This window comes from Mustela erminea, chromosome 8 (assembly GCF_009829155.1).
Source record: "Mustela erminea isolate mMusErm1 chromosome 8, mMusErm1.Pri, whole genome shotgun sequence".
Lineage (NCBI taxonomy): Eukaryota > Metazoa > Chordata > Mammalia > Carnivora > Mustelidae > Mustela > Mustela erminea.
This window is the reverse complement of record NC_045621.1, coordinates 65,462,971-65,488,071: the sequence shown is the minus strand read 5'-3', so window position 1 is coordinate 65,488,071 and position 25,101 is coordinate 65,462,971. Positions and strand designations below refer to the sequence as shown.

The 25,101-nt window shown below is 37.3% G+C and overlaps 1 protein-coding gene across 8 annotated transcripts in view; it reads right to left on the bottom strand.

The window, feature by feature from the left end:
* Positions 1 to 18,151, bottom strand: part of PPIG (peptidylprolyl isomerase G) — a 52,077-nt gene extending 33,926 nt beyond the window's left edge. The window contains exons 1-6 of one of the 8 annotated variants that reach the window (XM_032355879.1): positions 18,040 to 18,137; positions 17,176 to 17,400; positions 16,570 to 16,612; positions 16,435 to 16,472; positions 454 to 501; positions 87 to 164 (exon numbers count right to left, since the gene is read on the bottom strand). In XM_032355879.1, coding sequence (XP_032211770.1) covers positions 87 to 147 — 61 coding nt within the window. In that variant the 5' untranslated portion in view covers positions 148 to 164; positions 454 to 501; positions 16,435 to 16,472; ... (1 more) ...; positions 17,176 to 17,400; positions 18,040 to 18,137. Of the gene's footprint in view, positions 1 to 86; positions 165 to 453; positions 502 to 16,434; positions 16,473 to 16,569; positions 16,613 to 17,175; positions 17,401 to 17,627; positions 17,743 to 18,039 lie in introns of those variants that run through there. The other 7 variants (XM_032355881.1, XM_032355880.1, XM_032355878.1 and 4 more) reach the window with 7 other exon arrangements.
* Between the last annotated feature and the right edge of the window lie 6,950 nt (positions 18,152 to 25,101).

Genomic DNA, 25,101 nt, shown 5'->3' with positions numbered 1-25,101 from the left:
AAAGAAGAAAGCTCGTTTATACTTTACTAATTTTTAATATTAAATATTCATTTATAAATGATACATGGGAAGATTAATTTTCTTACCAGGTTGATTATTAATTGCAATGTCAAAAAAACATCGAGGACGCTGAACCTTTATTCCCATGGCTCCAATACTTCAATCTATGAATAAAATACAGTTTCAGGCAAACAGACCAAAACAGCAAAAATTTCTTATAAATTTCCAGGGGAAAAAAAAATCCTGGAACACAAACTAAAAATGCAGTTTGAACTTAAATCGACATTTTTTTTAAGAGATTAGACTGCACTTTGTGAAACATTAAAGACAAAAACAAAAAACAAAAACCTCCGCCATAATATTTAAAATTCTATTTTAACCACTGAATATAGATTGCCACCCACACAGAAAATTGTACTAAGTCTGTATGATTAGTGAACTCAATCAGATTACCTTTAAACAGAGAAAAATCAAGGGCAGACTAATCCAATCCTTTTGATCCTTGAAAACAAAAAGGAGAGTTTTGATTAAAATGGTGCTTTAAAAAGAAAAACATTAAAATTCCTAAAATGCAATAAAAATAAATTATCAAGGAAGAAAATGGGATATTTTAACAATAGTAATATATGGTATCTTTCCACTCTCAGTAAAATCACATTACATATGAGGCTATTTTCTGATCATGAGCAAGAGACTTTACTGATATGCTAGTGTAGACACAAAAAAATACCAATAGGTGAGATACTCTGTAAACACTTCTATCTACATAGCAGATCACTATTATTTAACATTCTTTAATGAGACATTAATTTGAAGGATATTTCAGCCATGATATGTGGTAGGATATGACAGGGTAAAGTGAAGAGCAGAAGAAACAAAGGTAGTTAGTTTAAATAGCATCCAAAATTATGGACTATAAAAATAGCTGCATCTGCTCAGAATAGAAACTATAATATATATGCTTTTCTGAAAATTATCATATCTAAGCTGGTAGTTCTACAAGCACTGTAGGATATTTTAGGTCCAGCAAAGCTGTGCAAAATCCATATTCTCCATCCCAAATAGATTCCTGTCTTTATCAATTTGTATAGGTATCTATAGATTCACCATAGATTGTAAGAAATAATATCATAGTATTACTTTACCAGTTTCTTCCAATGGTAGTATTTTAGAAAACTGTTATATAATACTGCCACTGTAGCATAAAGCAGAACAATGTTGATACAATCCTTTATCCCTGTTCACATTTCTCTGTCTCACTGGCACTCATTTGCATGCTTGTCTATTTATTTAGTTCTACACAATTTCATCATATGTGTAGGTTTATGTATCACCATCTCTCATCAATTTTACACAACCCACAAACTATAAATCAGAATACCCAATATTGCCCAAATCACCAGCAATTTGAAAAATGCAGATATGTATTCATTTGTTTAATGCTGATTATGTGAATTAGGGATAAAATTATATAAAAGACGTATTATAGCATTCAAAATCAGGCCAAGTGTTGGTATATTCACTTTAGGCATTACTGTATGAGAAGGGGGAGGACTGCATTTTTCATGATTTCTCCATTTTTTATTTCTAATAGATATAATGGATACTACAATTTGTTTCACATGAAACATAAGCAAAAAAGCTAAATTTTCAATCCTCCAGTAACCCAGACTTCCTGAAAACAAAAGAACTTAGCAATTTTATAATCTTGCCAAGTTTGTTGCATTGTTTTTAGTTGTACAGAATCTCAATTCCTGCATACTTGAAATTGAGAATATGTTGAATCCATAAAGCTGAGGAAATTTTCTTAAAAATCTTAGTACCTGATTATCCTTATCTTCTAAGTAATTTTTATAGGCCACCTTAAATTCTCTACTTTTGCAGGTAGAGGAAGAGAAGACAAAGTTCAACAACTTATTTTTCCCTGAAAAAACCTATATAGCTACTTATTTAACCACAATACCCCAAGTAGAGATTTCTATTCTTATGAGTACAATACTCTACTATTCTTACAATGAGTACTAATAATATAATTTGTCCCAAATGTATCAGATTGTTTATAATTACAGTTAATTTCCTACATGCAGTACTGTAGGAAACAAACTTCCACTTGAAAACAAACTCCCAATTTGAAACCAGTCCTAATTTGGGTGCCTGGGTGGCTTAGTGAGTGTTCTAAGATCAAGTCCCCCATGGAGCTTCCTGCTCAGTGGGGAGTCTGCTTATGATCCCTCTTTCTCTCTAACAAAATCTTAAAACAAAAGTAGGCATAATTTATGGTTAAGCCAGAAAAACCCCTAATTACCCATAACCTTTTAGACACAATTTTTGATAATTGTCTGAGTTTCTCAATTCTAGGGCACAATGTAAAAAAAGTCTTCAGCTCTGGTACTCTGAAATGTAATGAATACCACTACTAATTTACAGAGTTATAAGCACAAGTGGGAGCTATCAGGATAGTGTTTGTTTTGTTTTGTTTTAAAGATTTTATTTGGGACGCCTGGGTGGCTCAGTTGGTTAAGCGGCTGCCTTCGGCTCAGGTCATGATCCCAGCGTCCTGGGATCGAGTCCCACATCGGGCTCCCTGCTCAGCAGGGAGTCTGCTTCTCCCTCTGCCTCTGCCTGCCATTCTGTCTGCCTGTGTTCATGCGCTCTCTCTCTCTCTGACAAATAAATAAAAAAATCTTTAAAAAAAAAAAAAAAAAGATTTTATTTACTCATTTGACAGAGAAAGAGAGAGAGCACAAGCTGGGGGCGTGGGAGAGGAAGAAGCAGGCTACCAGCTGAGCACCGAGCACAATGTGGGACTGGGTCCCAGGACAGTGGGATCATGACTGAGCCAAAGGCAGATATTCAAACCACTGAGCCACTCAGGGGCCCCTTGTTTTCTTTTTTAATCTGAGAGCTGCTTACCTGGATGAGTTCACCTTGGGAAAACTGAGCTACACTTAAGATTTTACGTAGGTTTCGGTACACTATACCGAATACACTATATATATTTTTATATATAAAAAATTTTTTTAAATAATAAATCTAAAACAAAACTTTACTTCTCTACACCCACTTCTCTCAAAATTTAGTAAATGTTATCACTGTCCAAATCAGCCAAAGCTGAAAAACTGGAATCATCTGTGACTACACTCTCCTTCATAGTCATTATCCAAATCATTAATAATTCAGTTTAGCACTGACTTAATTTTAGCTTAAAAAGTAGTCTCATCGGGGCACCTGGGTGGCTCAGTGGGTTAAAGCCCCTGCCTTCGGCTCAGGTCATGATCCCAGGGTCCTGGGATCAAGCCCCACATCGGGCTCTCTGCTCAGTGGGGAGACTGCTTCCTCCTCTCTCTCTCTCTCTGCCTACTTGTGATCTGTCAAATAAATAAATAAAAATCTTAAAAAAAAATGCAAAAAAAAAAATGCTCTCATCATCTTTATACCATTATTATCATTTCTTACATGGACTATTACAATAGACTCCTAACTGGTTTCCCTGTTTTTACTTAGTCCTGTATTATCTATTGTCCATAGAATAACCTGAATGTAGCCATCTTTAAAAGCACAATTTACCATTTCTTTCCTCTACCTAATATTTTCTAACATACATCACATTTATTCTTTTTTAAAGATTTTATTTATTTATTTGACAGAGAGAGATCACAAGCAGGCAGAGAGGCAGGCAGAGAGAGAGGAGGAAGCAGGCTCCCTGCTGAGCAGAGAGCCGGATGCGGGGCTCGATCCCAGGACCCTGAGATCATGACCTGAGCCGAAGGCAGCGGCTTAACCCACTGAGCCACCCAGGCGCCCACATTTATTCTTTTTTTTAAAGATTTTATTTATTTATTTGAGAGACAGTGAGAGAGAGCATGAAAGGTGAGAAGGTCAGAGGGAGAAGCAGACTCCCCATGGAGCAGGGACTCTGGGATCATGACCTGAGCTGAAGGCAGTTGCTTAACCAACTGAGCCACCCAGGTGCCCAACATACATCACATTTAATCAGAATGTCTTTCCATGGATTTTAAGAACCTAAACCAGCACTGTCCAACAGAAACATAAGCCACATTCATAGTTTTTAAAATTTTTAGTAGCCACATTTTAAAAAGTAAAAAGAAACTGGTTAATTTAAATATTTTATTTAACTCAGTATGTCCAAAATATTACCTCAACATATAATCGACATAAAAATGTGATTGTGAGGGGCGCCTGGGTGGCTGAGTGGGTTAAAGTCTCTGCCTTCAGCTCAGGTCATGATCTCAGGGTCCTGGGATCTAGCCCCATGTCGGGCTCTCTGCTCAGCGGGGAGCCTGCTGCCCCCCTCTCTCTCTGCCTGCCTCTGCCTACTTGTGATCTCTGTCTGCCATATAAATAAAAACTTAAAAAAAAAAAAGATTTGTGGGGCACCTGGGTGGCTCAGTGGGTTAAGCCGCTGCCTTCGACTCAGGTCATGATCTCAGGGTCCTGGGATTGAGTCCCACATTGGGCTCTCTGCTCAGCAGGGAGCCTGCTTCTCTCTCTCTCTCTACCTCTGTGATCTCTCTCTGTCAAATAAATAAATAAAATCTTTAAAAAAAAAAGATTTGTTAAAAATAAAAAATAATAATAAATAAATAAATAAATAAATAAATAATGTGATTGTGAGATATTTCCCATTCTTTCTGGAATACTAAGTCTTAAAAATCCAGTGTTCATCAACTCAAAATTACCGTATTTCAAGTGCTCAATGTATGAATGTGGCTCATAGCTACTGTACTGGACAGCACAGCTCTAAATATTTTAGCCCCTACTGACCTCTATAACTTTATCTAACATTCTCTCAACTTTGCTTTAGAAACACATGTTCCTTCTTCAAATATCCTGGGGTGCCTGGGTGGTCAGTTGGTTAAGCATTTCCCTTCAGCTCAGGTCATGATCCCAGGGTCTGGGAATCAAGCCCTACATTGGGCTCCCAGCTCAGCAGGGAGCCTGCTTCTCCCTCTCCCTCTGTCCCTCCTCCCTGTTTGTGCTCTCTCTGTCAAATAAATAAATAAAATCTTTAAAACAAAACAAACATCCCAAGGCCTAGTCCATCAGGTCTTCCCCATTTGTTGTTTCCTCCATGTGGGATGCTCTTATCCCAGACAGTCAAGTGGTTCATTCCCTCACTTATTTTAAGTCATTGCTGAAGTATCCCCTCCACAAAGAAACCATCCCTGACCAGTATATCCAAAGAAACAGCCCCTGTCCTTCAACACTTTATATCCCCTTACATGATTTATTTTTCTTCCCTGCCTTTATTGTTAATTTTTTTTTATTATAAATTCAAGTTTTTCTATCTGTTCTTCTCACTAGAATATAAACTCCATGATGTGATAATAGGTTTGCAGCTCTCTTAATTCCTAGTGCCTTAAACAGTATTTGGCTATGGTAAGAAATCAGTACTTATAAATACATGAATATACATGAAAGGATAGTCATATGTGAGAACACAGTTTTCTAACACTGTAACAACAACAAAAAGGAAACATCCAAAATATCCCACAACGAGAGAACAGCTGAATAAATTCTGGTATATACATGCTATTTAATATTATATAGCAGTTTTTTTTTTTTTTTAAAGATTTTATTTATTTATTTGACAGACAGAGATCACAAGTAGGCAGAGAGGCAGGCAGAGAGAGGGCAGGAAGCAGGTTCCCTGCTGGGCAGAGAGCCCAATGTGGGGCTCGATCCCAGGATCCAGGATCATGACCCGAGCTGAAGGTAGAGGCTTTAACCCACTAAGCCACCCAGGCGCCCCTATATAGCAGTTTTAAAAGTCTACATACTCTATCCAAAAATACTATGACTTAGCTGAAAAGAAAAAAAAGCTATTTGTATATCAGTATTGTGTTTACACTCTAAAAAATACTCAGTTTCTACAGAGTTACATAGCAAAACTGATAGCACTCTGCAGAAGGGACTGGGAGTAGGGATGGAGGTCAAAGGAGTCTTTAGCTTTAACTATAAAGTCTGAATTTTTGCAATGAGAATATATTCATGTACTCATTGCCCAATTAAAAATTAATAAAATGTAAAGCTGTATCTGCATAATAAAATAAAACAGTAGGAAATAAACAAAAATACTAAGAGCCTATCTCTAAATGAAAGGGTCATACACAAATTTTTTTTAGTTTCTCATTTCCGAAGTTTTCTACACACCTCTAAAACTCTTCAAGGGGCACCTGGGTGGCTCAGTGGGTTAAAGCCTCTGCCTTCGGTTCAGGTCATGGTCTCAGGGTCCTGGGATCAAGCCCCGCATCAGGCTCTCTGCTCAGCGGGGAGCCTGCTTCCTCCTCTCTCTCTCTGCCTGCCTCTCTGACTACTTGTGATCTGTCTGTCAAATAAACAAATAAAAATCTTTAAAAATCAATCAATCAATAAATAAAACTCTTCAAAAGAGCACTCAAGTTTTAATGTACTTTTTAAGTGTCTCACTTTCATGATTATTACTGCTGTCTAACATTTAAATCTAGAAGACCTTAAGAAATTATTTTTCTTTTTCCACAAAATTGTGTACTCCTCCCCCAATGGAAACTAGGAAAAGTACATGTGAATATTTATCCAAACTGGGTATTAAATAATTGTTCGGGTTCATGAATAAATAAAGGAAATAAACAGATTTGACTTCATGAAGATATTTATTATTCCTATTTTTCAAAAGGAAATTAGAAAGTAGAAAATGGGCACATGAGTGGCTCAGTCCACTAAACCTCTAACTTGGTTTTGGCTCAGGTCATTCTCAGGGTCATGACATCAAGCCCCATGTGGGTCCCTGTGCTCAGCAGGGAGTCTGCTTGAGATTCTCTTTCTCCCTCTTCCTCTGCACCTCCATCCCTGGGTTCACTCGCACACACTTTCTCTCAAATAAATAAATCTTTTTTAAAGTAAGTAAGTAATGGGACACCTAGTAGCTCAGTTGGTTAAGCTGCTGCCTTTGGCTCAGGTCAGATCCCAGGGTCCTGTGATCAAGTTCCGTGTAAGGCTTCTTGCTCAGCGGGGAGCCTGCTTCTCTCTCTCTGCCTCTACCTGCCACTCTGCCTGCTTATGCTCTTTCTGATAAATAATAAAATCTTAATAAAGAAATAGAAAAAAAATATTTTTAAGTCTTTAAAAAGTAAGTAAAAAACAGGAAAATATTTTCAACAAACATGACGGGTTAATTTTTCACTGTAGAACAGTGCTTAGGAATAGGGTGCTAGAACAATTCTTCGCTAACCAGAACCATCCTAACTCATTGCAGAATGTTAATCACCCATATCCCTATTTAAATATCAGCACATGCGACAACCAAAAAGCCCTCTCTGTGTTCATGTCCTTCTGCTCATCGTCCTGTATGGGACAATGCACCAAGTTAAAAGCACAAAACCCACCCAAGGGAACATAAACAATTTATAAAAAGTGAAATCGAAAATATAAACATTAACAATTTTGCTAAGCAACTTGGCATTACAGACCAACTTTGAATATATTCATATTAACATTTAACACTTTCATAATTTAGTATCTTGGAATCTCTCTGAAGGCAATCATTTTAAATGAAATATTCTTTGATTTTGGTTTAACAGTAATTAAAACAACCTACATGTCCAACATATCAGTTAACTAAATTAAGAAATACTCATATAATGATCTATTACACTGCCTATGAAAATGCAATTTTTAAAAATATGGAGAAAATGTTAAACAAAAAACATTATATGGTTCTAACATTAAATTGTTAGAAAGATTTTAAGTATAATAAAATTGGGGGCAGGCACCTGGGTGGCTCAGTGGGTTAAAGCCTCTGCCTTCAGCTCAGGTCATGATCTCAGGGTCCTGGGATCAAGCCCCGCATCGGGCTCTCTGCTCCACAAGCAGGGAGCCTGCTTCTCCATCTCTCTCTGCCTGCCTCTCTGCCTACTGATCTCTATCAAGTAAAAAAAAAAAGTTGGCGGCACCTGGCTGGCTCAGTCAGAAGAAGAGCATGTGTCTCTTGATCTTGGGGGTCATGAGTTTGAGCCCCATGTGTTATTAAAAACATAAACTTAAAAAAAAAAAACCCTCACATCTACCCTTTACCTTAAAAAAATTCATACGCAGTCACTAAAGTGCTTTTTATAATAAAAAATTTTAAAAAACCAGTTGTGCAGTGATAGAACTTGGTTAAATAAATGATTCTCTCATGAAATGGATATTCATTTAGTCACTAGAAATCATATTCTTACATGTCAAAATCAGAGATAACATTTTCACCTAACAAAAATAAACAATACAGGGGTGCCTGGGTGGCTCAGTGGATTAAAAGCCTCTGCCTTCAGCTCAGGTCATGATCCCAGAGTCCTTGGATCCAGCCCACCATTGGACTCTCTGCTCAGCGGGGAGCCTGCTTCCTCCCCTCTCTCTGTCTGCCTCTCTGCCTACTTGTGATCTCTGTCTGTGAAATAAATAAAATCTTCAAAAAAAAAACAAACAATAATGACCTCATACATTGTTGCCAATAGTAAAGGGGTAAATTGATACAATCCATTGCCAATTTGACCATATACAATATTACTAGCCATATGAGCACAATATTGTGCTAGCCAATATTACTAGCACATTAAATACCCTTTGACTCAGTAACACACTTTAGATATTTTATACAAATCCCACACATTTGCAAAATAAGATTATGTACAAGGTGATTCAAGGCACGACTGTTTCTGTGGTTAAATGGCTGTAAATATAAATGTCCATAAAGAAAGACAGATTACATAAGTCTTATATATCCATACAATGTACAAGGCTATAAAAAGGAATGAGAAAGCAGTTTATGTACTGCTTTAAGTTTAAACTTTAAGTTTAAAAAAATAAAAAGCAAGATACAGATATGTGTATGGCAATGCTTTGCTTTCTTTGTATATTTCTCAAAGTAAAAAGAATATGTATATATGTTTGCTTATCTAATACAGAGGCAGCTGGTGGTAGAGGAAATGCTGGGGAAGATGGTAAGATTTTTTTTTTTTTTAACTGTATAACCAACCGTTTATACCTTTTCAGTTTTATACCATATGAACATACTGTTATTAAAAGTTAATACAGGGAAGCATGGGTGGCTCAGTTAGTTAAGCATCTGCCTTCCGCTCAGGTCAGGATCCCAGGCTCCTGGGATGGAGCTCCAGGTTGCACTCCCTGCTCAGCAGGCAGCCTGCTTCTCCCTCTCCCTCTTGCTTGCTGCTCAGCCTACTTGTGCTCTCTCTCTAGCTGTCAAATAAATAAAATCTTAAAAAAAAAAATAAAATGGAAAGGAAAAGTTATCGAAGACTACTCAGGGATGAGGAGATATTCACGATATATTAAGTCAAAAAGGTGGGTTAGTAAAGATTTCCAAAACTTTACACATAAGAGATATACATTAAAAAGAGATGAAACCATTATGCTGAAGACTTATCTGTACCACCATGTTCAGTGCAGCATTATTTACAACAGCCAAGACATGGAGACAACCTAAGTGTCCATCAGCAGATGAATGGATTAAGAAAATGTAGTGTATTTACATATACAAAAGGATACTATTCAGCCATTAAAAAACAAGGAAATCTGGCAATTTGCTACAACATGAATACTGTATGATCCCACTTATATGTAGAATCCAAAAAAAAAAGATAAATTAAAAAAATACACACACACACACACACACACACACACACCCCCTGACCAAACTCACAGAAAAAGAAATCTGATTTTTAGTTACCAGAGCTGTGGAGAGAGGGTAGAAGAATCAAATGAAGATGATCAAAAGATATAAACTTCCAGTTATAAGTAAGTACTGGGGATATAATAAAAACATAGATGGCCATAGTTAACTGCTGTATGGTATATTAGAAAGCTGCTAAGAGAATAAATCCTCAAAACTGTCATCAAAAGAAAAAAAAACTTTCTTCCTTGCACCTATATCAGATGGTGGATGTTAACAAAACTTATTGTGGTAATCATTTTTCAATATGTTAAGTCATATGCTGTACACTTTAAATTTATACTGTGCAATATGTCAATTACATTTCAATGTAAGTGAAAAGACTAGATTTACACCAAAATACTGACACTGATTATAAATTATGCAGCATTATTTGCAATAGCCAAGACATGAAAACAACCCAAGTGTCCCCTGGTGGATGAATGAATAAAGAAAATGTGATATGTGCGCATACATATACACAGGAATATCATTCAGCCACAAAAAAGGAAATCCTGCAGTGCCTGGGCGGCTCAGTCAGTTGGGTGTCTGACTCCTGCCTTCGGCTCAGGTCATGGTCTCAGGATCATGAGATGGAGCCCCAGGTTGGACTCCACTCTCTTGAGATTCTTTTCCTCTTCCTTTCTGCCCCTACCTCTATAAAATAAGTAAAATCTTAAAAAAAAAAAAAAAAAAGGAAATCCTATCACTTGTGACATGTATGAATCTTGAGGACATTATACTAAGTGAAGTAAGTTAAGAGAAAGACAAATACCATATAATCTCACTTATATACATACATAACCTTAAAAAAAAACCCCAACTAAACAAAACCTAAATTCATTTGAGGTCCTGGGGAGTAATGTACAGCATGATGACTATATTTAAGAGCACTATACTGTATATTTGAAATTTGCTAAGAGAAAAGATCTTAAAAGCTCTCATCACAAGAAAATATTTGCACCTATGTAAGGAGATGATTAACGATTTAATGTGATCATTTTGCAACATATACAAATATCAAATCATTATGTTGTACCTGAAACTAATATCAATTATAGCCCCAAAAAATGAATAAATAAAAGAAGTCACCCCCAAAGATTTACACCAAAATATTAACATTGATTATAGTTAGGCAATGAGTTTAAGGATAATTTTTACATATTTGTTTTCCAAATTTTCTTCGACAGGTACTAAGTTTACAGTCATGAATATTTTTAAAGAAACAGTCAGGGACACATGGGTGGCTCAGTTGGTAAAGCATCTGCCTTCGACTTGGCTCCTGATCCCAGGGTCCTGGGATAAGAGTCCGGTATCAGGATTCTTGCTCAGCGGGGAGTCTGCTTCTCCCTCTGCTTGCCGCTCGCCTTGCTTGTGTGCACTTTCTAATAAATAAATAAAATCTTTAAAATAATTTTTAAAAAACACTAATAAAATGAGATAATGTTTTGCCTATTAAAATAGTAAAGAGCTGGGTGCCTGGGTGGCTCAGTGGGTTAAGCTGCTGCCTTCGGCTCAAGTCATGATCCCGGGGTCCTGGGATCGAGTCCTGCATCGGGATCTCTGCTCAGCGGGGAGCCTGCTTCCCTCTCTCTCTCTCTCTGCCTGCCTCTCTGTCTACTTGTGATCTCTCTCTGTAAAATAAATAAATAAAATCTTTAAAAATAAAATAAAATAAAATAGTAAAGAGTTTTTAGAAGACTAATTCCCAAAACAAGACACAGCTCCTCCGGAAATAATATGTGAAACTCTTAAAACTATTTATACCTTAAACTGATTTTCACTTTAAACCAGTAAAATTCACATAACTAGGAATCTCTTACAAGAAACTACCCTTTTAGAAAGACTTCATGTATAAAGTTAGCTATCTTAGTGTTCTTTTTAGGAATATATAATCAGAAGCAACCTAGTCAATATTATAAAAAATGGTTAAATCATGGTCTCTAATTGAATGAGATATCATAGTTGTTAAAGTAATGTTATAAACATTAGTAATTTGGAAAATACTTATAATTTGTTAAAAAGTAAGATACAAAACAGTATATGCAAAAGTATTATAATCAACTACTCCTGAAGATATATAAAAAGAAAAAAAAATTGGAAAATCATTATTGTGTTGCCTGTAAGACCAAGACAGTTTTCTGCCTTCCTGTACTTCATTCTACTTTTCTTTAATAAATATAATTGGTATTATAAAGAAAAATTCATAATAAAAAATGTATATATAATCTTCTAAGATTATAATGTACATGGCTATAAGTGATTATAATATATATATTTAGGTTATCCCATATAAGAACATTTTTCATAGAAATAGATTAAAGTTAGTTTTCCTTAAGTAAATAAAAAAAGCCTTAAATTCAAGAAAGATGACAGCAATTATTAAAAGCACTACAGAAATCTCAACTATGTAAATGTTGTTATAGCTAATGAAGAACAATGATGACAAAAAAAGATGGCTCGATACTATGTCTCTAATTTACTGGAATCAGATTTTACCTAATCAGAAATATAGGACATAGAATTTCCTCTGTGAAATTACTCAATATTTTCATAGAGGTATTACTCAATAATACTTCTGGTATTACTTAATAATACCTAAAATCAAACATGAGATAAACATCTGATCAATTTTTCACATTTTCAAGAAAAAGTAAACAGAAATAATACTGAGAGATACCAAAGAGACAATTCAGGGAAAAATCAAGTCTATGCAATTTTCAATAAAATAATTCACAACTTTCCTTATATAATGAAAGGTTTCAGAAGAGTAGCCTCCTTTGTTGCAAATTTGTTAAACCTAAGTGAGTTGCAGCTATTTCCATAAAATCCAGACATTAATTTTTCTTGAAAAGCAAACAAAATTAATGTGCTCCATTCCTGTACAGCCAGCAATCAACATGGTCTGCCTCCAACTACAGCCTATTAATTTTTACTATTTACTATCTACTTGACTCCATGAACTCATTTCACCTGTTTGACTCCTTCAGAAATTCAAGTGATACTTAACCACACCTATTTTTTTATAATGAAAATACTTTTTACATAATAAAGCTAACCGAATCACTGCAAAAAGTTAGATCATATAAAAACACATGAAATCCTGACACTTAGGGTGTAACTTTTAAAATGTTCATGTAGGGGCGCCTGGGTGGCTCAGTGGGTTAAAGCCTCTGTTTTAGAGGCTCAGGTCATGATCTCAGGGTCCTGGGATTGAGCCCCACATCAGGCTCTCTGCTCGCAGAGCCTGCTTCCCCCTCTTTCTCTCCCTGCCTGCCTGCCTCTCTGTCCACTTCTGGTCTCTATCTGTCAAATAAATAAATAAATAAATCTTTAAAAAATAAATAAATAGATAAATAAAATGTTCATGTATATTCTTTTTTCTAAGCAGAGAGAAATACAGTTGTTTTCAACTGTATTGTCTACCAACAATATCGTTTTGTATGTCAATAATATGTAGTATTTTAAAATAGTAAATACCAGAATATGTAAACTTCTGTAACAAATACATTTCATAAAAATAAGAGGTAACAAATTCATATGTAAAAAGATTATAATCTTGTAGTTTCATACATACAATAATTTTGATATTCATCCTAGACTAACATGAAGGATGGGGAAAGGGGCCAGGACAAGAACAGAGACAACTAATTACTAAAATATATGGTAAAGGACACGGTATTTGCAGTTAGGCAATAAATACTGCAGTGATTTATGACATTCAAAGAATTATTTAGAAGTTTCACACAGTATGAAAAAGTCAAAGTCAACAAAGTACTCAGTCTTCAAGAAGTAGAGAGTAAATCTTTTAAACTATTAAGATTAGCTGGTCTTTGCCCTTTCTGATTCCCCTGGCTAATTTCTCTGTGTCCTTAAAGATTCAAATAGAGTACACCCTGGGAACTTCACCTTGACTCTCTAAAGCTTAAATGATCCTCCTTTGCTGAATCTTATTTTCATTATCATAAACTTGTTTGTAGACTCCACAAATTCAGAACCCTTTTAACTTCAAACATGCACAAGGCCTGGCCCAGGACTACATTATCAAATGGAAATAATACTAGTTTATCAAGGCACATGCAGAACCAGGCTCTGCCTAAACTTCAGTACTTCCTCCTCTATGTACTGCTTCTCACATGGAATACTAACATCTGTAGTTAGTAAATTCTCCCAGTGCCTACTAAGTCAGTAACCGTCCTCTGAGTCTTTTCCATAATTGAAACAGAACCTATTCCCTAGATCTGCCTAAATGAGTTGCATTTTACTAATAAAATGTTTTTTCTTTCTTAGTAAACAGAATCCATTATAAGAGGGAGCATCTTCAGTTCAGGACAAGGAAATAAAGATGCAGGAATGCCTGGGTGGCCCAGTCAGTTAACCATCTGCCTTTGGCTCAGGTCATGATCCCAGACTCCTGGCATCAGCCTCACATCAGGCTCCCTGCTCAGCAGGGAGTCTGCTTCTCCCTCTCCCACTGTCCCTTCCCTTGCTTGTCCTTGCTCTCTCAAATAAATAAAAATCTTTAAAAAAATAAATAAGGGCGCCTGGGTGGCTCAGTGGGTTAAAGCTTCTGCCTTCGGCTCAGGTCATGATCTCAGGGTCCTCGGATTGAGCCCCGCATCGGGCTCTCTGCTCAGCAGGGAGCCTGTTTCCTCCTCTCTCTCTGCCTGCTTGTGATCTCTGTCAAATAAATAAATAAAATCTTTCAAAAAATAAAGATGGAAAGTTCTCAACTGCTTAAGTTTAGTAAAACAGGTAACAATTTTCACACACCATTTCCACCTCTAAGTGCAAGCATATTACATTAAACTAATTAAAACCACAGATCTTTAAAATTACTTTCAAAGGCAATGTGACATTCACATCAGTATCTTCAGCCTACCCCCAACACAATTCAGAGATCAAATGAGAAATGAAAACAGACTGTTTCAAAAACATTTTAATGCATTTGAGTATCATATTGTTAATTAATTACTTAAGCACAAACAAATTAACATTCTGAAGCATCAGAAAAGGCAACTATGCTCTTCCATATGATCCCCCCTCACCTGGTGTCTGATAGTCACAAACCACTAGGCTGGTAGAATCATGAATAACAGTGTACCTGCACTTCCTAAATTCTCAAATCCTTTAGAAAACATAAAAATAGCTGTAAGGTTGCCAAGTTTGGTGTTAAATAGGGTATTACATACTTTCAAAACATAGAATATGAGAGCATAAAACTATGCTTTGTTAGTACTGAACTCAAAAGCATACTAACTGGGAAATCCCTGACAATACTCTTCATACTGCACCTGCAATTATTTAAGTTTTTACAATGATAAATTATACCACTCTCTCATACCTATACCATACAATAGCCACATGCTAGCCAATGTGATAATTCTCTTATAAACTACAGACTTTTGAAGTTTGGAGGAAACTTAATCTAATCAGTCTTCTGATTTTATAGGTTTGACAATAAGAGGACTAAAGTGACTGAAGCAATGTCGTGAGTTGAAAAAGCAAGAGTTTTCTGGTTTACTCTAACAGCTTCACTGTAGAAAATACCTTATTCATAAATATTCCAGATAATGGCTTATTTAATTTTACTTTCTACCTTATGACTATAATGCAATGATATAATTATGAATAAATCTTAAGCTAAAGTTTATACATAATTAAGAGTACCTGATATATAAAGAGGCTTCATTTAAAAAAAAATCAATGACTTAAGGTATCATTCATGTTTATTTAAAAAACTGATGTCTATATTTATAGGTACAATCTCTTTCAAGAAGAGGTTGGTGTTTGCTTTATGACACCTCTTAAAAGTGCAAAAGATATGCTGTATGGTACTGAAAGTACAAAGTCCCCAGGTATGGAAGTTTTCTCTGAGTATTTATACAATACTGCCTGTAGTAAATTTCAAGATGGAAGATTTGCCCCACAGAAATACAAATACAGAGTTCTTACAGAGACAGTATATGCATTAAACCAGGGTAAAACCACTGACACTTAAACAGAAACTAAAGCTTGGTGCTAATATTAAAGATAAAAAAAAAAGTGAAGTAACACAATGTAGCAGAAATCTGCAACAAACTCTTCAAATCACTTGAATTAATTATCTAATTAATTCAATTAATCTTAGTATATTAGAATACTAAAACGAATACATTATAATTCTATTGAAAAACCCGAATAGTATTAAAAAAAAAAAAAAGGAAAGGAAAAAGAAAAGGAAAACATCAACATCTGTTTCTTAATTGAGCAACACTGGAATAATTAATTGCTAATGATTCATACCATTTTTTTTTTTTTAAGATTTTACTTATTTTGCAGAGAGTGTGAGAGAGAACACAAGCAGGGGGAGTGGGAGCCCGATGTGGGACTTGATCCTAGGACACTGGGATCCTAACCTGAGCCCAAGGCAGCCGCTTAACCAATGAGCCACCCAGGCACCCCGATTCATACCACTGATGACTAATTCACATTATTATGAATGGCTACTTTTCCTTTGCATGTAGAATGGATGTTGCCTGACAGAAAACCCAATTTAAAATATGCAAAATATCAAAAAGATAAAAACTTTACTCAGAGACCACTGATAACTGCAAAGCCACAATAAGCACCAAAAAAGAAAGGCCTTTAATAAGCCACAATAAATGTAATGTATGTTCTTTACTTCACTCATAGAATCACTGACTTCTTACTGAAAACCAATTTTACAGAGAATTTTAACAAACCTGATTATTTATTTTTGAAGCCCACAGTTGATGACAGCCTGAAATCAAAATATTTTATAGATGAAGAAACTGAGGTTCAAAAGATGGTTGAGCCAGAAACAAATCCAAATTTTCTAAACTAGGAAGCTTGCATACTTGTACACTGCTGACAGCAGGGGAAGGCAACCCTGACAACAGCCTGCAAAGACCAAAAAAAAAAAAAAATCTTAAAAAGCAAACACAATTCAAAAAAAAAAAAAAAAAAAAGCATAGCAGAAGCCTACTACAAGACCCAATGGGATTTCAGAGCACCTATTAATACTGAATAATAAAACCTTAAATGACGTAAAATGAACTCTAATTTAGAGAGAAGTCATTTGTTATAGAAATAGCCGTATTTAAAATGGTTAAAATAAAAAAGGGGGGAAATGCTAAAACGGGTAAATTTTCGGATACCTAAAAAATATGATGAGAGAAGCAGCCATTCTAGAAACCCGAGCCTTTTCTGGGTTTTACGGTACTATTTCGAAAATGTTCATACACCTCCTCACCCATTTTTTAAGAACCGGCAAATTACTGACTTTTTTTTTTTTATACCAACACGCACACATATTTCCCCTTCTATCCGGTTTTAGCTACTAAAAGTTAACGGACCCCCAAAGTCCAGAACATTTTGTTTCTTGGACGTATTTGTCATCACTACTGCAAAAGCTGGGACCTGAAAAGAAAATACTGTTGTAGGAATAAATTCAATCAACGTACGAAATGGTGCTTTTAAAACATTTCCAAAATGACTGGGAGTTCTCCGTTCCCGCGGACCTCGACTTAGCTCCTTAAAAGACTAAAGATGAGCCAAATTCGCACACTTCCCCTAAGGCATATGGAGCTCTGAAGCCATCGCCTTCCTCCTAAAGAGTAATTATCTTCTCCTAAAAGGCCTGCGCTGCTCACAGCTCCTCGGAAACGTGGGTGAACTTCGAGACAGCCCTGGGATGAAAAGGGAAGAGCCTGGATTTCAGTTTTAGTCCAAAGGCCTGTAACACTTAACTAGGTACGATAGACGCTGTCTGTGAGAGGAAAAAGGTCGGAGTAGGAGGAAAGCCCGTTTTCAGTCTAATCTTCACCCCTATGATCCAGGCTCCTCGCCCGCAAGTCTCCGACCCTCACCTGACAAGACGTCAGGTTACTTCTTCCCCACCAATTCTGCCACCTACCCCGCATTAGCGATTAGTCTTACGATTCTGAAGCATCAAAAATCACCCTTGTTCCCTAGAGTTCAGGCCGCCGCCGCTGCCGCCATATTACAGCTTGTGCGGCAAAATGCGTCAGGGAGGGAGGTGTGCGCCCAAGTGAGAGGGCGGGGGCTGGCAGGGGGAGGATCGTTTCCCACGCCTGGGAGGCACGGCTGGAGGCCTTCTCCAGCTGCAACAGCTGCAAAGCGAGAGCCACGGCCCTTGGGGGGCTCGTTCAGGGACCAGGCAGCCCAGACACCTCGAGGCGAAGACGGTTGGCTCCGCCGGGCCTAACGCGTCGGCTCCGCCCCTCTCCTCGGGCTCTTCCCGCTCTCATACCCTGGGACTGCTGCAAAGGACGCCACCGAAACAACACGGGCTTCGCGCCACCTACCTGCTCCTGTTGTCTTCACTTCCCGGGGTCCGGTCCTTTAAAGCGCTTCAAATCTACCGCCGCCAGAAAAGGCGCTAAAGCCCACTAACCGCCTCCCTCCCCCACAACCCAGTCCCGGCGTGGAGGGAAAGCGTCGCGCAGGAAGTACGTCACGGGTTGACCGCATCTCCTGGTATTCTCTTGCTTGCGTCACCTAGGCCCTCCCTGGAGTTCTAGGATTTTGATACCTGTTAAATAACTAAGTCATAGGTATAAATGCTTTTAATGTGAGTTGATTGGGAACGTTTGTAACCGACAAAATGCCATATTCTTCGTGAAACGAAGTGCTTCATCCAATAAGCATTTATTCATCCTCTGCCAAGAGTATTGGGAAGGAAGATCTACCATTAAGGAACTTCCAGTTTAGCTTCCAGTTAACGCTGTGACACAAATTTTAAAAAGCAGAAACGAACAAAGTGCTAGCTTAGGAAAAGAGGAAATTACCGAAGGTATTGACTCTCTGCTTTAAGATTCTCACAGCAACACCATGATACAGGTATTTTACAGATTTTTACAGATAAGGAAATCAAGGCTCAGGGATGAGAAGTACCTCCTTCCCCCTAAATACACTGTTCCTCAATACCAAAGCAAATCTTTGACTCCAAATTCAAGGGTATCTAGAGAAAATAGGACATATATTGCGATTTAATTATTTTAAGAGGCAAGCAAGTCCCTAGAATGTGTTAGAAATAAATGCCTCTGATATTTGTAGGGAAGCGGGCTGGCAACAATCGTTGTGGGGACGTGGGGTGAGTTTTAGCGGAACTAGCTAAAGGAACTTAGATTTTGTTATTGTGTAGAAAAAACGGTAAGTTACTGTTATTTAAGTTTTTCACTCTTTTAGGGTAGGTGAATTATCAACAACAGCTGAGCATTTGATATATGTAAGGGTCTTGACCAATTTTAGTAGCTATAAGACTGAGAGGACTATCCCCCTCCATATTCCCCACAACCACCACCCCCCTTTAGGCTTCACTTGTATTGCTGGAGAGTCACAGCACACCAATTCAAATGCTAATCTCACCCAGAAACACCCTAACAGACACACCCATAAATAAATATTTAATCTAGGTAGCCCTTGGCCCAGTCAAGTTGATACAAAATTAAGCATCACAGCGGATGTTGCACAATTTATTTATCTATTCTACTTTAGATGGATATTTGTTTTGTTTTTGAGTTTTATCTCTTATTGAATAAAGCTTCTGTGAACATTCTTGTATCTGGTATATTAGAGAACATATATTTCACTTATATGTTGGAAATATACCTAGGAATGGAATTGCTAGATTTCAGGATATGGATAGGATCAGTTTTGGTAGATACTGCCAAAGAATTTTCTGAAGTGGTTGTACAATATTCTTATCGCATATGCCTTGGGATTCCAGTATTGGTGAGAGCTCTCATTTGCAAATGAACCCAGCTTGAGCTGGCTTAGGTAAAATTGAGAATGAAAACTGTTGCACAGTTTGGTGGTTTTAAAATATCTATAAATTCTCTAATGTAACTTTCTTTTTCCCCCCTCTAATGTAACTTTCTTTTAATGAATAGTTAAAGGCAGAGTGACAGCGTTGATTTTGGAGACTAGATCATAAAAGGCATTTTAATTTCCTCCTTGCTGTGTCTCTTGGATCACTCACACAAGGGGAAATCAACTGCCAAGTCAAGAAGACACTTAAGCAGACTATGGAGAAACCCACGTGACAAGAAAAGCTTCTTGGCAAAAGTCAGGAACTGAGTCCTCCTGCCAAAAATCATGTGAGTGAGCCATTTGGAAGCAAACCTCCAGTCTTCCTTAAGGCTTCAGATAACTATAGTCCTTGTTGATATCTGACTTTAATCACACAAGAAATTGTGAGCCAGAACCATTCACTTAAACTACTTCTGAATTTCTGGCCCACAGAAACTGCAGGATGATAAATGTTATTTTAGGTCTCTATGTCTTAGCAAAATTTATTACAATAGCAATGGATAACTAATAAAGAGAAGAAAGAATAGATTGAATATCAGGGAACCTATCTCTTGCCTACTCGATTTATGTGTTTTTTGACTCCATTCTATAGACTGAAGAGGTTACCTCACATTTTAATAGTCTAAGTCCCTGCCAGCTCCAATTATAAAACTCCAGAGAAGTCTTTGATTACCACTGTAGTGACAGACCCAAAATTTATGCTCCCACTTAAAATAATTAGGGGTGTTGCTGGGAAGTGTCTGACATGCCTACATTTTGTTTTTATGTCCCCTTGCATCTAAGTGAGGATAGGTGAATACTTTCTATCAGTGGAAAATAAGTGAAAATTATATATATTACATCCAGGCCAAGATGTTTATAAAGTACTATGTCTTTTCCATGTTCTTTCTTCCTATTTTTGTTAGCTGGATCCAGAGAGTTTTAAGGTTCTGGGAGAGTATAAAAGAAGTATAGTTTTATGAATCTCCATATAGAGAAAATTCTTCCACTGACTAGGGATATCCATGTTGGAATGTGATATGATCAAGATATCAAATTATGTTGATCTCAAAGGGAACCTGCACCCCAGTGTTTATAGCAGCAATGTCCACAATAACCAAATTGTGGAAAGAGGCAAGATGTCCATAGAAAGATGAATGGGTAAAGAAGATGTGGTATTAAAGAGTGGAATGTCACTCAGTCATCAGAAAGGATGAATACTTACCATTTACATCTACATGGATAGAACTGGAGGATATTATGCTGAGCGAAATAAGTCAATCAGAGAAAGACAGTTGTCATATGATTTCACTCATTATATGGAATATAAAAAACAGCACAGAGGGCCATAGGGGAAGGAGGGAAAACTGAATGGAAGTTATCAGAGAGAGAGAAAAAACCCGAGAGACTCTTAGCTATAGGAAACACACTGAGGGTTGCTGTAGGGGAGGTGGGTGGGAGGATGGGGATATTGGGTGATGGGCATTAAGGAGGGCATGTAACCTGCATAGCACGGGAGGTTATAAGCAACTGACGAATTTTTGAACTCTATGTTTGAAACTGATGATGTACTAAATGTTAGCTAATTGAATGAAAAAAAAAAAGAAATCAAATTATGTTGGTTAAACCACTGACGTTTGGCTTTATTTATCACAAAAGATAGGATTATCCATCTAGTAGGCCATGGGCCTGAAGTAGATTTGGTCCAACCTAGATTAGGTCATTTCAGTCTTTAGAGTATAAAGAGTGGAGAATGATACCAAAAGAGAGGAAGTTGGTGGGCTGGGCTACTACAATTAACTTACCATTATTTTATTATTTTTAGAGATTTATTTATTTAATTTTCAGAGAGATAGTGTGGTTGGGGGAAGGAACAGAGGGAGAGGAAGAGAGAGAATCTTGAGCAGATTCCCTTCTAAGGGTTGAGCCTTATATGGGGCTCAATTTCTGGACACCAAGATCATGACCTGAGCCAAAATCAAAAGTCAGACACTTAATCTACTGAGCCACCCAGGTGCCCCAATTTATTTTTTTAAACATTTTAGTTTTAAGTAATGTCTGTACCGAACATGGGGCTTAAACTCTGAGATCAAGAGTCATAGTCTCAGGGTATCCGGGTGGCTCAATGTGGCTGGGCCTCTGCCTTCGGCTCGGGTCATGATCCTGGGGTCCTTGGATGGAGACCAGCATCAGGCTCCCTGCTAAGCCTGCTTTTCCCTTTCCCTCTCCCTCTGCCTCTTCCCCTGCTTGGGTGCTCTCTCCCTGTCTCTTTTTTTCAAATAAATAAAATCTTAAAATAAAAAGAGTCACAATCTCCACTGATTGAGCCCACCCCAACTTACCATTTTTTAGAAGAATGAAAAATTTTCTTTCTACCCACAGAAAAATGACCAAGTAGGGCACCTGGGTGGCTCAGTCATTAAGTGTCTGCCTTAGGCTTGGTGGTGATCCCAGGGTCCTGGGATCGAGTTCCGTGTAGGTCTCCCTGCCTGCTTCTCCCTCTCCTACTCCCCCTGCTCTGTTCTCTTTCCGGCTGCCTCTCTCTGTCAAATAAATAAATAAAATCTTTTTTTTTAAGATTTTTAAAATTTATTTGACAGATAGGGATCACAAGTAGACAGAGAGAAGGGGAAGCAGGCTCCCTGCTGAGCTGAGAGCCTGATGCGGGGCTCTATCACAGGACCCTGAGATCATGACCTGAGCCAAAGGCAGAGGCTTAACCCACTGAGCCACCCAGGTTCCCCAAATAAATAAAATCTTAAAGAAAAAGAAAAATGACAAGCTATTGTTTATTTTCTTCTATATCACCAATCATATCATAAAAAAGTCAAACTTTTCAAAAACACATGTTTGTTGTCACATATATTTACAATAATATAAGATATTGTAAAATTTTGAAAATTCCAAAGAGGTTTAAAAATAATTCCCCCTAACCTTTTCCAATTCCTTTCCCTCGAGATATCCATTAATATTCTTTTCTATTCCTGTACTAACCTTTAAAACTTTCCGTCCCTTCCTTCAACAAAAATGAGATCCCATCAAACATATTACTTCTCAATTGTTTTTGTTTGCAAAAAAAATATATTACGAGCATTTTTTGATATCTATATACCATTCCACAGTATGGATATACTACAATATATCCAGACATTCTTCTTTTGGACATTTCAGTTGTTTCAAGTTTTGGTTAATACAAAAAATACTGTAATAAACATCTTCTACATATATCTTTATGTATTGATGCTTATAAATCTTTAGGAAAGATAGGCAGAAATGAGATTAATGCATCTCAGAATCTGTACACTTTTCAATGTGATGTATAGTACCAGATTAATATCCTGAAAGGTTGAAGCACTTTAAGGTTGTATAAAAGTGGCTCTTTTCCTTCTTGGAAGTTGTTTCCAATTTTTTTAGTTTTTGCCAATTTAATGGGTGAAAGAATGGTATCATCTTATTTTCTAATTTCCAGACTGCCAGTGAGGTTGCCCTTTTTTTAAAAAATTGAATACCTTTAAAAAAAATTTTTTTAAAGATTTTATTTATTTATTTGACAGAGATCACAAGTAGGCAGAGAAGCAGGCAGAGAGCAAGGAGGAAGCAGGCTCCCCACGGAGCAGGGAGCCCGATGCGGGGCTTGATCCCAGGACCCTGGGATCATGACCTGAGCCAAAGGCAGAGGCTTTAACCCACTGAGCCACCCAGGCACCCCCCAAAATTGAATACCTTTTTAAAAATTGTAGTAAAGCACAATCTTAGCCATTTAAACATTTATTTATTTATTTATTTATTTGAGAGAGAGCAAGCACAGCGGTGGGGGGCATGAAGAGCAGAGGAAGAAGCAGACTTCCTGCTGAGCGGGGAGCCTGATGGGGGCTGGGACTCCAGGATCATGACCTTAGCTGAAGGCAGAGGCTTAACCTACTGAGTCACCCAGGTGCCCCAATCTTAGCCATTTTTATGTGTGTTGTTCAGTAGTTTTAAGTATGTTCACATTGTGCAACCAATCTTCAGAATCTTTTGTCTTGCAAAACTGTAGCTTTATACTCAATGAACAACTCCCCATTACCCTTTCTTGGCATTCCTTAGCAACCGCTCCTCTACTTTTTGTTTCTATGGATTTGACTACTCTAGGTACTTCATAAAACTGGAATCATACAATATTTGTTCTTTTGTGTCTGGCTTATTTCATTGAACCTAGGGTCTTCAAGATTAAGCCATGTTGTAGCCTGTGTCAGAATTTCCTTTCTTTTTAAGGCTGAATAAAATTCCACTATAAGTATATATGACATTTTCTTTATCCATTTATCTGTCAATGGACACTTGGATTGCTTCTATACTTTGGCTCTTATAAATAATGCTGCTAAGAACATTGCTGTATAAATATTTGCTCAAGTTCCTGCTTTTAATTCTTTTGAGTATTCAGAAATAAAATTACTAGATTACATGATAATTCTGTTTAATTTTTTGAGGAAACACCATACTGTTTTTCTCACAGCAGTTGCACCATTTTACATTCCCACCAATAATACAGAAGAGTTCCAATTTCTCCATGTCCTTGCCAACACTTGTTATTTTCTGATATTTTGATAATAGCTGTCCTATTGGGTGTGAAGTGGTCTTTTATTGCACTTTGATTTGCATTTCCATATTGATAAGTGCTATTGAACATTTTTTCATGTGCCTGTGACCATGGAGAAATGTTTGTTGAAGTCCTTTGCCCATTGAAAGAGTTTTTGTAACTGATTTGTATGAATTTTTCATATATTCTGGATATTAATCTCTTTTTTTTTTTTTAAGATTTTATTTATTTATTTGACAGAGAGAGAAATCACAAGTAGGCGGAGAGTCAGGCAGAGAGAGAGAGAGAGAAGCAGGCTCCCGCTGAGCAAAGAGCCCGATGCGGGGCTCGATCCCAGGACACTGAGATCATGACCTGAGCCGAAGGCAGCGGCTTAATCCACTGAGCCACCCAGGCGCCCCTGGATATTAATCTCTTATCCAATATATCATTTGCAAATATTTTCTCCCATTCTGTTGGTTGCCCTTTCACTCTGTTGACAGTGTTCTTTGATGAAAGAAAGTTTTACATTTTGATGAAGTCAGGGATGCTCGGCTGGCTCAGTTGGTGAAGTGTCTGTCTTTGGCTCAAATCATAATCCCAGGGTCCTGGGATGGAGTCCCGCATCAGTCTTCTTGTTCAGCAGGGAGTTTGCTTTTCCGTTTGCCTGCTGCTTGCCCTGCTTGTGCTCTCTTTCTCTCTCTCTGGCAAATAAATAAACAAAATATTTAAATAAAATGTTTTTAAAAGATTTTATTTATTTATTTGACAGACAGAGATTACAAGTAGGCAGAGAAGCAGACAGAGAGAGAGGAAGGGAAGCAGTCCCCCTGCTGAGCAGAGAGCCTGATGTGGGACTTGATCCCAGGACCATGAGATCATGACCTGAGCCGAAGGCAGCGGCTTAACCCACTGAGCCACCCAGGTGCCCCTAAATAAAAATTTTTTTATTAAGTCCAATTTACTTATTTTTTTCTCTTCTTGCCAGTGCTGTTGGTGTTATATACAACAAACACAA